Source organism: Orcinus orca, chromosome 4, assembly GCF_937001465.1.
Source record: "Orcinus orca chromosome 4, mOrcOrc1.1, whole genome shotgun sequence".
Taxonomy (NCBI): Eukaryota; Metazoa; Chordata; class Mammalia; order Artiodactyla; family Delphinidae; genus Orcinus; species Orcinus orca.
Window position 1 is genome coordinate 73,760,883 of NC_064562.1, and position 15,355 is coordinate 73,776,237.

A 15,355-nucleotide genomic window follows, 5' to 3' on the forward strand; every position below is an offset into this window, starting at 1 on the left:
GAAGATTGGGACCATACATTTAGTGGAGAAACTTTTGTAACATTATTTTATGATGAGCTATAAAACCAATTAATATTGGAGGAGTCACACCTCCAGCAGCTCATTGATGTAAAATACTCGGGGAAACTCAGCTGCAACAAAAATATTTGGGGCAGTGTTTTACAAACTGAGTTCCATGGGTTAATAGTTTTAAATTATTGCTCTTCAGGTTCCTTGAGGATTTCAGGGCCAAATTAGTTTAGGAAAGAGCACGATAAATACTCTTCTACTTTGCAGCTCATTCTCTGAAATCTTGTAATAAAAAAGCTATTTTGCTTTAGCCTGACATCTGCCAAACATATTTAAACTCAAAAACATTTTTTTTTCATCAAATGAGACCTGCTGAAAAACAAGACACACACACAGAGTCTATTTAGTATTAACCAAAAATCTGTTTAAGAGTTTTCTCGAGAATTTCATGTGTGCCAAGTACATTATGTGTCACATACAAATTAGGTATTGAATTTACTTTAGAGATGAGAAGCCTTATTCTTAGAAAAGTAATTTGTTCAAAAGTATAGAATCGGTGACACTTCTCTTTTTCTCTCTCTCTTTTATTTCTCCCAACTGCCTGGTAAAATGGAGTTGGCATAAACTTCAAAAGCTCTTTAAAAGCAGGCTGCAGGTTTTTTTAAGGTTTCCTTGAATGCCTGTTTCACCCGTTTATTTAAACGAGAAGGGATGGGTTAATCTCTTTTCAACTATTCATTTAGTTGATGCAGTGTAACATGGTTAAAAAAGAATAAAATGGACTTTAGACTGAGAGATTTTGGTTCAAAACTTACTAGCTTTATGACTCTGAGATCTGAATTTCAACTTCCTTCATAAAGCAAGTATGAAAAAAATCTATTTCACCATATTATTGAAAAGATCAAATGAGGCAATGTAAAGTGTCAGGCACATACTAGCCACTCAGAAGCTGCTGATTTCTGTTTCCTCTTTGGAATATTCCTTACGAAAATGTGTTCTCAATATTATAAAGTAGACGCATCTAAATTAGATTACTCTAGCTGATATTTGTACTCATATCACTGATGCTAAGAGTTAGTAAACTAAATAATCAGAATCCCTGACACTACAGAATGATGGTTAAATAATGTCTACTTTTGTGATCCACGTGTATACTAATATTTATTGTGCTCTTTATTCAAAAGATAGAGTTCCTAACTCTCCTTTGGATCAAAGGTTCATTGGTGACTGACTCTCCTACTACTCAGTTTAAGATTAGGAGAAATAAATTGATCAGGCAGCAGATATAGGACTACATCTGATTATATCACATCATTGGCAAACTTTAAGGGCAAACTGTAAGTTCTTAATTTAACTTCCTATCTTCCTGGAAAGAACAAATCGACTTACAGACACCTTGGGTGGCAGCAGTTCTCTGGAAACATAAAGAAAAAAGCCTCACATTTTATTTTCAATATATGAGAGGAGGTTGAAGGGTGCGGGGATAGTAAGAAAATATACAAGGAGTCCATGTTTCAGTTATTATCCTGCAGTTTGAAACACTGTCCCCAAACCAATGTTTGAGTATTACCATATAATAACAGTGACTACATCACTTATTGTTCACTGATATTTTTTATTGAGGTTTGTAGCTCATGACTTTACATGTGATTGTACAGAAGATTTAAGGGGGAAAAAAAGAGGTTGGAAAGGTTGTACAAGGGAAAAAAATCCAATAGATTGAAATCTGGTGGGTGTATATGGTAAGAGTAATGCCATGTGTAATATATGAGAATGTAAGAGACCAAAGCTTGCAATAGCTATATTCTTGCTCCTAAAAAATGATTTTTCTTATCAATGAGAAATAGCCTAATTAGTTGTTAGTTTTTAAAGTAAACTATCATTTTTTAAAAAGATGTATCTTGAATTAGATTTAATGCTTGGCAAGTGGGAAAACAGTATGAAAAAACTTTTTCAATTATCCTTCCATTTTCCAATACATTCACAGAAGCCATTAAGGGAAATCAAGTTGACCCTTTCTACAATTCTTGTCTTTGTAGTTCATAGGCAAAGAGCAGTGTTAGAATATACAAATAAGACTTGTTTATAAATGAAAACATTCTGATTGCCCACAGCTGTTTCAAGACATATCATCTTTTATTACTTAGGATGGTAAAGGAAATCTTTATTTTCAAATGTGGCATGAAAACCAACTTTAAATGTTTTTTTCCTCATCTCTTGATTCATGATGTCATTCAAAACATAAGATATTGTGACAAGTTGAAATTCAAGGCATTAAAAATGTTCTAGAGGACTAGGCAGTGGTCTGCATAAGAGGACACTCTGTTCTAGTCAGTGTATCCTGAGTTCCATCCTCAAAGACCTCTACCTACTATTAAAGAGTTGATGGCATTCATAAATTTTGCCATTTTTTTAGGTCAACTAATACGTTTCATTTTGAAGCCAGGACTATTTTGCCAGTTTCACATTAAGAAGAATCAGGAATTTTTAACCTTTAAAAAGCCACTTTGGGTATGGATTTTAAACACATTTCCTTGCCAATGTACTGTGAAATTCTGCAGTCTTGGGCCACTGACACAAACTTAACTTCTTTAAAATTTAGGGGCTTCCCTGGTGGCGCAGTGGTTGAGAGTCCGCCTGCCGATGCAGGGGACACGGGTTCGTGCCCCGGTACGGGAAGATCCCACATGCCGCTGAGCGGCTGGGCCCATGAGCCATGGCCGCCGAGCCTGCGTGTCCGGAGCCTGTGCTCCGCAATGGGAGAGGCCACAACAGCGAGAGGCTCGCGTACCACCAAAAAAAAAAAAAAAAAAAAAAAAAAAAAAAATTAAAATCCTCCAATACTGGACTAAGTGTAATCTTTAATAACCTCTCCCTCAGACCACAAAGTGGAACGTTCTCATTTCAAAATTTTTCATTCTGAATGACAATATTTATCTAAATTAGATACTTAGAAGACAGCTTTACTTTCTCTTCTTTCAAGCTCTTTCCTTTAGCATTCTAGAATGAAAGAAGCATTGGAATACTTTTAGACACATTTGGATTATGGAGCACTTTGATAACATATCATGTGTACAACTGTCTGCAGAATTTTATGAATTGACTACAATAATTGAAGAGAGAGAAGGACTTGAGAGTAATATTTTCAGCAGTGTAATTATTTGTTCAGTCTCAAAGTAATATATATATATATATAATGAATTATCCTATGACTATTGCTTGGTTATGAATTATTTTGCACAACATACATAATTCCAATTTAATATTAATTTAATGTTTATTAGAAAGATTCATAGTAAAGCTTTAAAAGGTACAAAGCTACTAGTAGCATTAACTGCGTTGGCATACAACAGAGTAAGCAGATTAGAGAGTGAACGTGAATTGAGGCAACAATACTTAGACAAGAAATGCCTAAAGAGTGTTAAAAGTGTTTTAGTGTTTTCTGTGGAATCAGCAGGTTAAAATTATAATATGGTAAACTTCAATTTTATTTTTTCAACACATCAATAGCATTGGGTACAGTGTTTAAGATTTTTATCACTCTAAGGAATTTTATTATTTTTATCCTGGATAATTTTTCTCTGTATCTCTAATTTAGGTCCAGTTACCTAACCATGAATTTGCCAACTTGGTTCTGCTCTCCTGTTCCTATTGTGATTGAAAAGACTTTGTTATCTCAATAGAGGTGTTTTCCGTGTATAGTCTTCCTAGACTTCTTCACGCAAATCAAAGTTCTCCTTTCACATGCCTTCTTAAAAATCATAGTTTGTATTTACCTAAATGCAATAAATATTCTAAAGGGACACAAATTAAGAAAAATTTGCGTGATGTAATATTAAGAGAGAGAAAGAAACATCACAACATAGTTGAAATCAAGACATTTGAATAATAACAAAGATCCTAGATGTTAAAGAAGTGCTGACTTTTAACTTTTAAAAGAGGGACTAGCAATAATTTTATTTCAAATGAGAATATGCAAAACCATAACTACCTGTTTCATTGCAAAAATCACAAAGTTTGCAATAATGTAAACAAGCTATTTCCTTTGCAGGCTGGAAATAAAAGGAATGGAGTATGTAAGTATGTGTATAGGTGAAAGTTGAAGATTGATTTCCCTTTTAAAGCAAAGAAGTAATCAGGTTAATTAGTAAACAGGAAAGATTCCTCTTACAGCCTAAGCAGGAAAGAAGCAGCTACCAACACTTTAACTTCTTCTAGTCTAGAAATGAAAATTTAGATATTTAGCAATATTTTCCAGATGCTTTAATAAGGACCTATTTGCTGATTACAAAATTGAATTTACAGTTTGGATCCACCGAATCTATTTTATAAGGTCAAAGATGCGTCTCATGTAGAATTCATTTGCACAAAAATTCTTCCATAAACTATTTTGCAAAGCTGCTGCTTCACTCTTGTGCTTCCATGTTCCTAATTTACTGATGTGCAGAAATCTAACATGAGATATATTTAAAGTATTACTTAGAAATGCATAAGAATTATCTACGTGGTGAGTTATGAATTGCTAAACATGAACTAATTAATTCTTAATACCTTGATACTATAATATACTGGGGAGATCATACATATTGTTATTTTATCTAAAATATTTTTGTTAGAGAAGAAAGGACATTCATGTCAATATTTTCAGAATTGCTCAAAATCAAATTAGGGTTTGGGTTCTTTTTTTTTCCTCTCTCTAAATTTCTCTCTCTCCAAATTTTAATTGACTGCATTGTAATTCTGCAGTGTTTTGTGTTTTTTGAAGAATGCCCCAAGAAGTAGCACTTTGGTACACTACTGATGGACAACTTCTAAAAATGAATTATTCTTTTACTAATAGGAGGTGATGATTGATTAATTTGCAGTTGATCCTTAGACAACCCAGAAGAAATATTTTTTCTCTCCCTTTTGGTCTCTATAATTGAGCAAAATGTCAGTCTTTGAAGTTTTTAATGCCATTTTCAAAAAATAAGCAAATTAGTCAATGGATCTGAACAAGCATGAGGGGAAAAGCTGAAGATATTGCCTAAATTTATGTCTATGGGTTCTTTATAAAATTACTAATTCACTTACATGCTTATCTCCATTATTATGAAAACATGTCACACCAAGTTAATATTAAAAAATTACGAGATGAAATTTTAAAGACCTTTCATCAATATGTCAACATTTTTAGATTAATGGGGAATTTAAAAATACACATAATAAACTACATTTTAAGTCATTGTGAATTTGTATTACAGGAAGTTAAGGGGTTTCCATTACCTGAATTTGATTACTACATTTTCCCCACTATTTTTATCTCAAGAAGATTGTCCTCATGTCAGTTCTTTTTTGTCATTATGATTATTTTAGCATAGCAATTATTATTTAAGTATAGTATTTTTAATTGTAGTAGAGTGAAAACGAAGAGGGATGTTCAAAAATTGAATTGAAATTCCAGCCTATTCTCCTTCACAAAATTTATATTTCTCCATAAATATTATCAGTTAGGAATGTGAGCTGTGCAACAATCCAACAGCTTCTGAATCAAATAACATGAGGTTTGTTAGCTAGTGTCCTAATAAAGTATCAGGTGAAATAGACCTCAAAGAGGGAAAAACAAGTGTAAAATGTTATGAAAATATTATTTTACTTGGAAATAATAATTTGTTTCATTGGCATAACTTTTACTTCCAGCTATCCAAATAATGAGCTATGTATGTATAGTATATTTGATGAAAATTTACTTCTTAATGGAAAATCAGACAAACACATCAGAAATATGCAAATAAGGTCATGAATGTCACAGGGTATTGCAAATATAGAGACAGCCAAAATGGCAAAAAAATGAGAAAATTTTAAAGTTATTAATTTATCAGTTGCTACACATGAAAATGCATGTAAAAAAAAGATTCAAGTTCAGGAATTCAACCCTTGCTAGTGTAAAGAGGACTAAATGAGTACATGTTAGACATACACAAATTTCTATTGAAATGTATACATAATTAACTTTCATCCAGTTTTGTTTTCATTATAGTCACATTGACTTTGGGGGAATAATATCTTCATGTGAAAGTCTTTGGGATCTTAAGTCTTGCTGAAAGCACACCAATTACGATGTATGCGAGTTCAAAAATCTCACCCTTTCATCTTGATGTAAGAACTTGGTAGGAACTAACAGGACTGAATGGCTTTCCATACCAGTTTACGTATTCAAGTGATTTTCTTCAATTTGGACTATGTAGAGCTGGGAAGCTACTGGCTTCAAATTTCCATATAATGAAACACAAAAGATAATGGGCAGGGAGGTAGCAATAGCAGAAAATCAGAATCGGCAGCATCAGCAAGCTGAATTGAGGTAGTTTCCCCATTATTCTGTGAAACTAGCTTCTTATTGATGGCGCTGCTTTCACATAGATTACTGTTGGATTGGCAAAACTAGCATAAATACTCATAAATCCACAGACTACATTTGTGTTTCTGAAGTTACCTTAAACATGCCTAAAAAGGATTCTTTCATTACCAAATGTATTCTATGTAACAGATAGGCTAACCACCTTTCAGGTGCTAATATTGCCATATGTGGTATGAGAAAACCTAATTACTATTAAAGCTTGTGGTTCTCCTGCAACTTAGAGAAAATCTGTAGACTTAAAAAATACTTATGTCAAATGACTAAAAAGGAATGGTGCGTAAGATATTTTGAGGTGATATTAATTTAAGGTTATGATGTACTCTGGCCCAGCACAGAATTTTTTCTTTTGTTATATATTTTAAAACTGTATGTATAGATTACTGGCTATTCTCTAAACTACTCCTTCTAATCTTAAGAAATTCATTTATAAGTGGCTGGTGCTTAAATTTTTTTTGAAAAAATAAAGAAAAAGAAATTGCCAAGATATCACATAATATAACAGAAATTACAATTTGGCAAATGCATTCTAACTTTGCCCTAGGAGGATCTCCATGCTTGGACACTGCTGGTAAAGATTCTTCAGTAATTGGAGATCTAGAAAGTTTCTTTAAAAGGACTTTTTCCCTCCCATTTTATCCATATATAGAAAAACAAAGAATTAGCAAAAAACTGTCTTATAGTACCATCTTTATAAAATGGATATTCTCCTTGCCATTATTCTTGCATTTTTAGCCAATTGAGTGAATTTAATATCCAACATCAAAATGAAGCATACAAAGGAGGAAAAAATATGATCCCCCCTTCCCCAGTTCAATACTGAAATCTCTGACTGAAGCTGACTTATTTATAATAAGCCATGTGACTGCAGTTGGCTTATAAATAAGCACATAGTAACCTAGATATTAACCTGCTCGAAAGTACATTATGCATCTTATTTCAGCCAACATAAACATGCCCATCCCATTTTTCTGGATTACTTTGCAAAAACTGTATAATTTTGTGCTTAGTTTAAGCAGGTTGATTTCTTTTGCATGGCTCATTTGGGCCACAGAGGATTAACAAAGTTTATATATTGAGAACAGAAGGAAAGACGAGAAAAATGAAAAGAATAATTAATCATATAGTACATACATCAATACAATATCTTCTAAATCTCAATCAGTTGTTTATTGGTTGGCAAACAAGTTTGACTTTTACAACAAATATTAGTAATGAGGTCATCCAACTTTGAGACCATACAAAATGGATCATAAATTTAAAAAAAATTATATGTGCTGCTAATTTACCTCTTGTATTCCTACATTACTTAAAATCCTGTCAAATAAATAAATTTTCCTGTTAATAAACAGAAGTTTTTAAAAAAATCACTTCAAAATAATTGACCTTTCAATTCTTTCTACGAGGGAGTGAATTTCTTTTAAAAATTGGTAGTGCAGGTGCCCACTTGGGGAACAGACTGAGCATTCAGCACTTTCACACCCATGGGATACCATTTCTCACATGCAGAAGCCCCACTAGTTCTATTGACACCTCTTTACTTCTAGAATCATAGCTACTCTCTTAGTGATGAACTGCTTGCCAAATATGTTTTGCATTATAACAGATGTGCACCGTAAACAGAAAAGTTCTTCCTGCTCTAATTGCAAAAATGTTCTTGGAAATATTCTGACTGAATAAAGATATATAGTGAGGGAAGGAAGTCTAATTTTATTTATTTTATTTTTTTTGTAAAAAATAATTTGTTTGCATTACTAGAAAATGATTCTTATAAAGTGATAGCTTCATTTATTTATTTTATTTATTTATTTATTTTTTGCCATGTGAAATTTTAAAGAAAAAAAAGGCAAAAAAAAAAAAAAAAGAACGAAAGAAAGAAAGAAAAGAAAATGAAGAAAAAAAGAAGAAAGGAAGGAAACTTTGCTCTCTTACTGGTAGACAAACTTGCAAGACCAGCACGAAAGAAAAAGAAAATTTCTTTTTTTTCCACTACATTAACAGGACTCAAATTCTGGAGGAACAGAAAGCAGACTACATGTGCAATGCTAGTATCTGTACATTACATAGAATTGTTCAAATTTTTTTCTGCCATTAGTTTTATCATCAGTTAATACAGCAAATCATAAAATATGCATTTAGCATATAATTCTAGAATTCCCCTCCATTTCATTATCGATTTTGTTGTTTTATTTTGTACACCTCAGCTATTCCTGCTGTGGTGAATTCAGGTTGTGAGCGACTAAAAACCACTATGTGATAGTTTGCTTTGATTTTATGTTTGTGCAGCACTCCAATCTAGATGCAGCATTGTTACTAATTTTCAAACAAGTGTTCTGGCCTTTTAAAAAATCAGGTCCTTGTAATTATAGTAACAGAGCATCAGAGATGTTAGAACAAACACAACATAATTCAACAAGGCCACAATGAGCGCCATCTTCTTCAAATCTCGTTCATTAACATAATGAAGTCTCCATCTGAGGGGGGAAGGACAGGAAAGAAGCTGGCACAGGGGAATTTCAGCAATGATCTTTCTCCCCTGGGCTGACCTAAAAAAAATCCCAGTTTAAAAAAAAAAAAAAAAGAAGTCTGAGAGTTTGTGTTTGTCGTTTAAGAACAGCATATTTAGGAGTACACACATTATTACCACTGCTTATATCAACTCAGAACAGTCAACCAGGTGTTAGCAGTTTTGTTGGCTTAAATTTCTGTCATCTTCTATAGGCTAGTGACCAAATGAGCGGGTCCTTTTGAACTCCCCTCTGGAGGGGTCCCATCTTTGTTTGGAGGAACTATAAATCCATCACTGCTACCGCGGCCTAGCTGGTAGTAGGTATGCAGCTGATGGATGTGGTTTCTGGAGCCTAGGTTTGGCATGCTTTTGTAGTAAACATCTTCGGCATCACCACATTTGGCCAGTGGGGGTTCGGTCTGGGTGCTGGTGGTAACGCTCTCTGCGGCGGGCACACCAGCCAGTGCCGGCATGCTGGTGTAGAGAGAGTCCCTATGGGGTGACTGGAGATCTTCTGTGTGCTCGTTGGTTAGCAAAGGGAAAAAGCTCTCACTGTGGTCTTGGGGGATCCGCCTTCTGGTGTAATGATGTGGCTGGTGGTTCTCTGTGGAGTAAACTCTTGGGGGCAGCAAAGGAGCATCAGATTCCTCATGAATAAGTTCTAGGCCCAGACTCTCCTCATGGTTAAAGGAGGTGGCATCATCCAGGACAATGGCATCATCTTCACTCCCACTGCCCAGGTTATTCACCAGCTTGTTCATCAGATTCCTGTTCTGTTCGCTGGAGCGCTCATGGTTATTCAGGTAAGACGGGATATAGTTGGAAGTGAGTTCCTTCAGAATCTTTTTCTCTAGGGCGGTCTCGTTATGGTTATAGCCACGGTCTATGATTTGCACACAGTTGCTCAAGTATTCGCCACTGGCAATGCTGTAACTATTGCCATGGTTACCATTCAGTGGTAGAGTATCCATGACACTTGTATCCCTGGCATTGTTCAGAAGCCCCTCTGAAAAAGATTACAAAACATTATGACATTTATATCCAATTGGCCATAGAACACACACACAAACACAAAAGCGAAAACACCCGACTATGAAGTATGTATACATTGCTAGCAATTTTAATTAAGTATAAAATGTTTGGAAATAAAAAAATATTAAATCTGTATGTACATATCTATCTATATATATATGATACTTGGACAATTGATAGAAATCTTATAAACAGAAAAGAAGTATTTAAAGTAAATCTTTAAAAGAATTTAAAAAAACCCTATAAATTTGCAATTTCCACACAAACATTGTTTGACAGTATTTGAAACATATTTGGTTATAACTTAGGGAAAAAAACGCAAAATTTTGCTGTAGTCATTCATAGCTTTCAATTTATACACACCAAAGTCAATCCAATAATTCATTACCTTTAATTTTATGTGCTGTCTTAAAATTGAAATAGGTATAAAATTAACATAATTCATGTGTGGTACTTTGAATATACTGGTCAAAGTAAAAGATTTGAGCAGGCTCTAATGATCTGATACGTAATTTATAAGATTGAAAATAATCCCTACACACAAAACCACAAAAGGATTATGTTAAATCTGTCAGAATGATATAGTCATGAAATAATGCCTAGTCAAATAAATGGCACTTCAAAGTAATTTGCACATAGGAACTTTCAAAAAAAAATATTTGGATTTACTTTCCAATTTTTTTTTCTGCTGTAAGTACTTTCGTTACTATTATATATTAATCCATTAGTAATTGTTTAGGGTCATTAGATAATTCTACAAAAGACTGTGTAAAGGCATGGGGGATCTGATTCCTAAAAACACAGTGTCAGTATTAAAGGTTCCATTTCATAATGAATGATGACTTTGTGTGCATATTAAACTTTGGGTTTAAAAGAGATTAAATGTCTTATTCTGGGAAGAAACAGCTGCAGTGAAATAAATTTGACCACATGCTTCTTCAAGGTTTTTGCATTTTCTTGAACGAACAGAAATCCAAGGATCTATAATAGTTCCATAAATCTCTCCAAATGCAAACACAAAAGAAAATAAAACACAAACATTTAACAAATACTGCTAAATAATAAAGGGTATTTCTTTATAGAACAATTAATTGAAGAATTCTATTAAACTTGTCAAAACATCACTAACTTGTGAAAATATAGCATTCATTCTATATCTGTGATGCAGTTATATTTACCAAAACAACTAGTTCATTACTTGTTTAAATAAAGTATCCCAAATATAACAATTTTTATATGGACTTCTGATGCATACTCTGTATTCAAGTAACACAGTTTTCAAAAATAGCAATGCATTAAATACATTAAAAAAGCAGCCATCACAGACATAGGGTGAAGCGATTTATTTTCATGTTATAAGATATCTTGTAGACAAATCCACAATGTTAAGAAAAAATAAAAGTAAATGCTTTTTAAAGGGCCATATGTGATGGGTGATTGCTGCTGCAGAGGCTGCTATGGTAGGCTTGATGGTTATGGTTGAGCAACTGATGCATTGAAACATGTGTTTATTACTTCTGTTGTCAATGCATTGGGTATGGCTTGAAAACAGCCATAGTTAAATAAACTGGGTATGTTGCATGTATTTGTATGATGGAATGTAGTAATGAAAATTAAAAGTTTATGAATTACTTAGCAAAAATAAATGCTTAATTTAAAAACAATTTAACTCACACAAACATTACATGAGACTTAACAACTATGTTATGTGACACAATAAAAGAATCAGACAACAAAAGCGTCTAATCTCTATTAACATATATTTATATAAGTTGATTCATAGGTTCTTTAGTTTTTAAATTGTGAGATGAACTGTTTTTAATAACTACATCATCTATATGTGATGCAATAAAAGTGAACTAAAAAAAATTACATTTGATATGCAATGTTTAGCTTTACTCCCATACTTGTCTCTCTGTAGGGCTCTAAACGACAGCATGAAGAAAAGGAAAGAAAAAACAACAAGTAAGCTTACAGCGACAGTAGAAGAAACATGAGTAAAAAGCAAATTGATGATATGCAGAAAAAAGAGTCAAAGGAAATAGTTCCACTGCCCCAAAATTCATGAGTCTGTGTTACATGGTTTATCATAATTAAAAATACTGAAATGTTAGTCAGAAAATAAGAAACCCCCATAATACATGCTAATGAGTCTTTAATAAGCGTTTCTGCAGTTTGTAAATTTCAAACAAATACACACTTATTTTAAAGTTAAAATTATCACACCAACCAAAGAGAGTAAAATCTTGAGGGCAAGCTATGACTATTTCCACAACTAAAATTCAGTATTATGTATATGTGTGTGTGTATAGGTTAGGACATATTTGCTTCTAAGGAACGTCATTTAACTTTAAAATTTTTCAGCAAGATTATAAATAAATTCTTTTGTTTATATACAGAGAAAAATACCACAGTTTGAACTTTTCATAATTGTGTTTTCTCTTATGTATCTTTTTTTTTCATGTACGAAGGTTATTTTTCTCCCACTGTACCTATACAAGTGCTTTTTATCATTTGTAAATTATACTGATCGATACTGTCATTTCTGGAGCTCATATTCAAAAGCTGTATAACTATGGAGAAAGAAAAAGGCTAAATGCAACCATTATTCTGTATCAAGAAAATGTGAGGGGGGAAAAATACCACCAATCAATATCAGGTTTTCTTCTGGACTGTTGCACAATCATATGCAATCTAACATTTTAAAAGTTAATCCTTTAAAAACAATAGTAGCAAAATTATTTAAAAAAAGAAAACCCTCATATATTAATCCTGTCAAAAAACCTGCTCTTGCTGATTTTGTTTATAAGAAGGTTAAATCATCACAAAATAAAAACCAGCGATGTCATTGGGCTGTATCATTTCAAGAGATTCCAACTTGTTATAATTTAGCCGTTGCTTTAGAGATACTGTTTTTGTACTTTAGAAGTCGACTTGCTTCTCAGCAAAAGACCAACAATATTTCAAAATGCAGAGAAAATTTCTTCTAAAGTTTCAAAACACATTTAGAAAGAGAATTGGAAATAAAAAGCCAAACTAGTATAGCAACAGATGGAAATTGCTAGTAGGCTCATTATGGCTCCTTCCGTAAATGATAACATTTTAGAACTGGAAAGTACATAAGAGATAACTGAAGTTCAGCTCCTGCTTTTTAAGATGAGGAAGCTTCAACCAAAAGAGACTGAGCCTTATCTAACGCCACTTCTGCCAACAGTGGCAGAACTGGGATCATAATGGGAATCTTCTAGATTGCCTCCGTGCACTACTGTCTACCTCCTTCTCCTCACATCTGCCTTAGGCTTTGAAAGCTATAACAGAATATTTATTTATATACTTTATACTATAACCTTGTATTCTTGACAACTATAATGTATTCTTCACTATATCCCATCCTAGAGATATGTTTTTCTTTAAAGTTTTAGAATTGAATTCAGTTACTTTAAAATGTAAATTAACTTGTAAAAGCATGACTTCTCTATATTACATTTTGTTGACAGGTTAATCTATAATGAGATTTATCTAACAAAAACTAAATTCTCCAATACTGACAAGAAGATAATGGTCCAGAAATACTATGCATGAAGTTTTAAATATTTCCACAGATAGAATCTGAATCTAATATAACAAAATTATATTATTTATCTTTATTCCTAACTCTATATGCATTAGTAATACTGTAACATATCTTTACGTATTTTAAATAAAGGCATCACAAACAAAAATGGATACTTTAAATCTGAATGCTTCTTTGCTTGAATGGCATTGGTACAACAGAATTAAAGGACCAACAGAACAGAACCAAGTGGTAATTCAACATAATCCACTCCAGTACATACCGAGCCACCTATATTTCATGTAAGATTTCACCTTGCCAGTAAGAATATAAGTGCATTCATCTGAAAGCATAAGATTAGTAGCAATATGACAATCACCAAGTTTTTTGTTCAGTGGTAAAAAAATTATTTTAAGCACTACCATAGTTTCTTAACATCTCAAAAATATTAAAACATAAAGTAGTTGAACAATTCCATTTCTGACTCTGAAAACCAATAATAAAATTATTTACTTTTGTTTTTAAGAAAAGTCAGTAGAATTTAATTTACTGGCATAAACATCAAATCCATTCTGAAGAATCCTTTGTGTATTTTTTTATAATCTTAACAGCAATATTCAGTAATAGGCTCGATAGGAATAAAACTTTGGATTTATATGGTATTATTTTAAATTTTGTCGTGAGAATTTCTCTTGGATAGTGTTTATAATAGTGTTCCATCCTTAGAAAAATCTCCTAATTTAGGATACCAGGAGTAAGATAAGACAAGAAGGCAGATACTGAATTAAGGAAAACATACAGATTAATGATTGTTAGTTTTTCATTATTTAAGACATTAGAAATTATATCTGAATAATCAAAAAAGCTAAACAAAATATGATCTAAACTATTACTTATTTTAAAACAATTTACAACAACTCTTTGTATAAGGTGAATAATGTAGAATAGATTTAATATGCAAATATGGTATAAATCTTCATTTAACATCATTCAAAACTCATTAATATGTCAGAACAATTTAAAATACTCTAATGACACACTTATGTCATTTAGCCCAATGAAAATAAAGGGAAAAACCCAAACAAGACTCTATAAGGTCTGCAAAATTGTTCTGACAAACCACATTTAGTGCATTATGTAATATACACATCATTGAGTGCTACAATGAAATAGGGACATTGACAAATGGTAGACAATGTAAAGGGGGACAACCATGAAGAAACTTTCTCCTCCTGATAGCACTGAGGTTGCTTTACTAGAAAATGGAGGACTAAAAGAAGTCAGATTAACTGCCTTCAAATATTTAAAGGATTGCCACAGACAGCAGAAAAATGCTCTGCTCATCTTTGTTCTAGAAGGCAAACCTAAGCATCACAGCCACAGGCAAATTTCGACTTGGTGGAAAGAAAAAATATTTATAACGAATGGAGCACTTCAACAATTGAATATATAAAATCCCGAGGTAGGAAGGGCCTCATTAGAGGAAATACTTAAGCACAGGTTGACAGAACGTCCACAATGTGGTACAGAGGATTCAATGAGTTCTATCTCTTCTTTTGATTCTAAGTCTATGATTCTTAGGTGTAGGCCCTAAAGAAACTGGATAAAACTGACAGTTTGCTTAATTATTTAATCCTATTGAAAAACAACTTGACTATTCCTGAAGTCACTTCTGACTTACTGGCTTTGGTATTTTTGAAATAATTTAAAATTATCCTTCGTATCTGACAAGGTGTCACCTGGGAAACTCAGATGGTTTTAGACACCCAATGACCATGTTGCAACAAACATGCTTTTCTGGAATAAGCATGCACACCAAGTTTTTCGCACTCATGCCACTAATCTTTTACCTCTGACT

At 32.8% G+C, this 15,355-nt stretch overlaps 1 protein-coding gene across 1 annotated transcript in view; it reads right to left on the minus strand.

The window, feature by feature from the left end:
- Positions 1-1,604: 1,604 nt before the first annotated feature.
- The window catches only part of ADGRL3 (adhesion G protein-coupled receptor L3), an 868,464-nt gene continuing 854,713 nt past the window's right edge, over positions 1,605-15,355 (minus strand). The window contains exon 27 of the mRNA XM_049709340.1: positions 1,605-9,918. Within this exon, the coding sequence (XP_049565297.1) occupies positions 9,119-9,918 (800 nt within the window). The 3' untranslated portion in view covers positions 1,605-9,118. The remainder of the gene's footprint in view (positions 9,919-15,355) is intronic.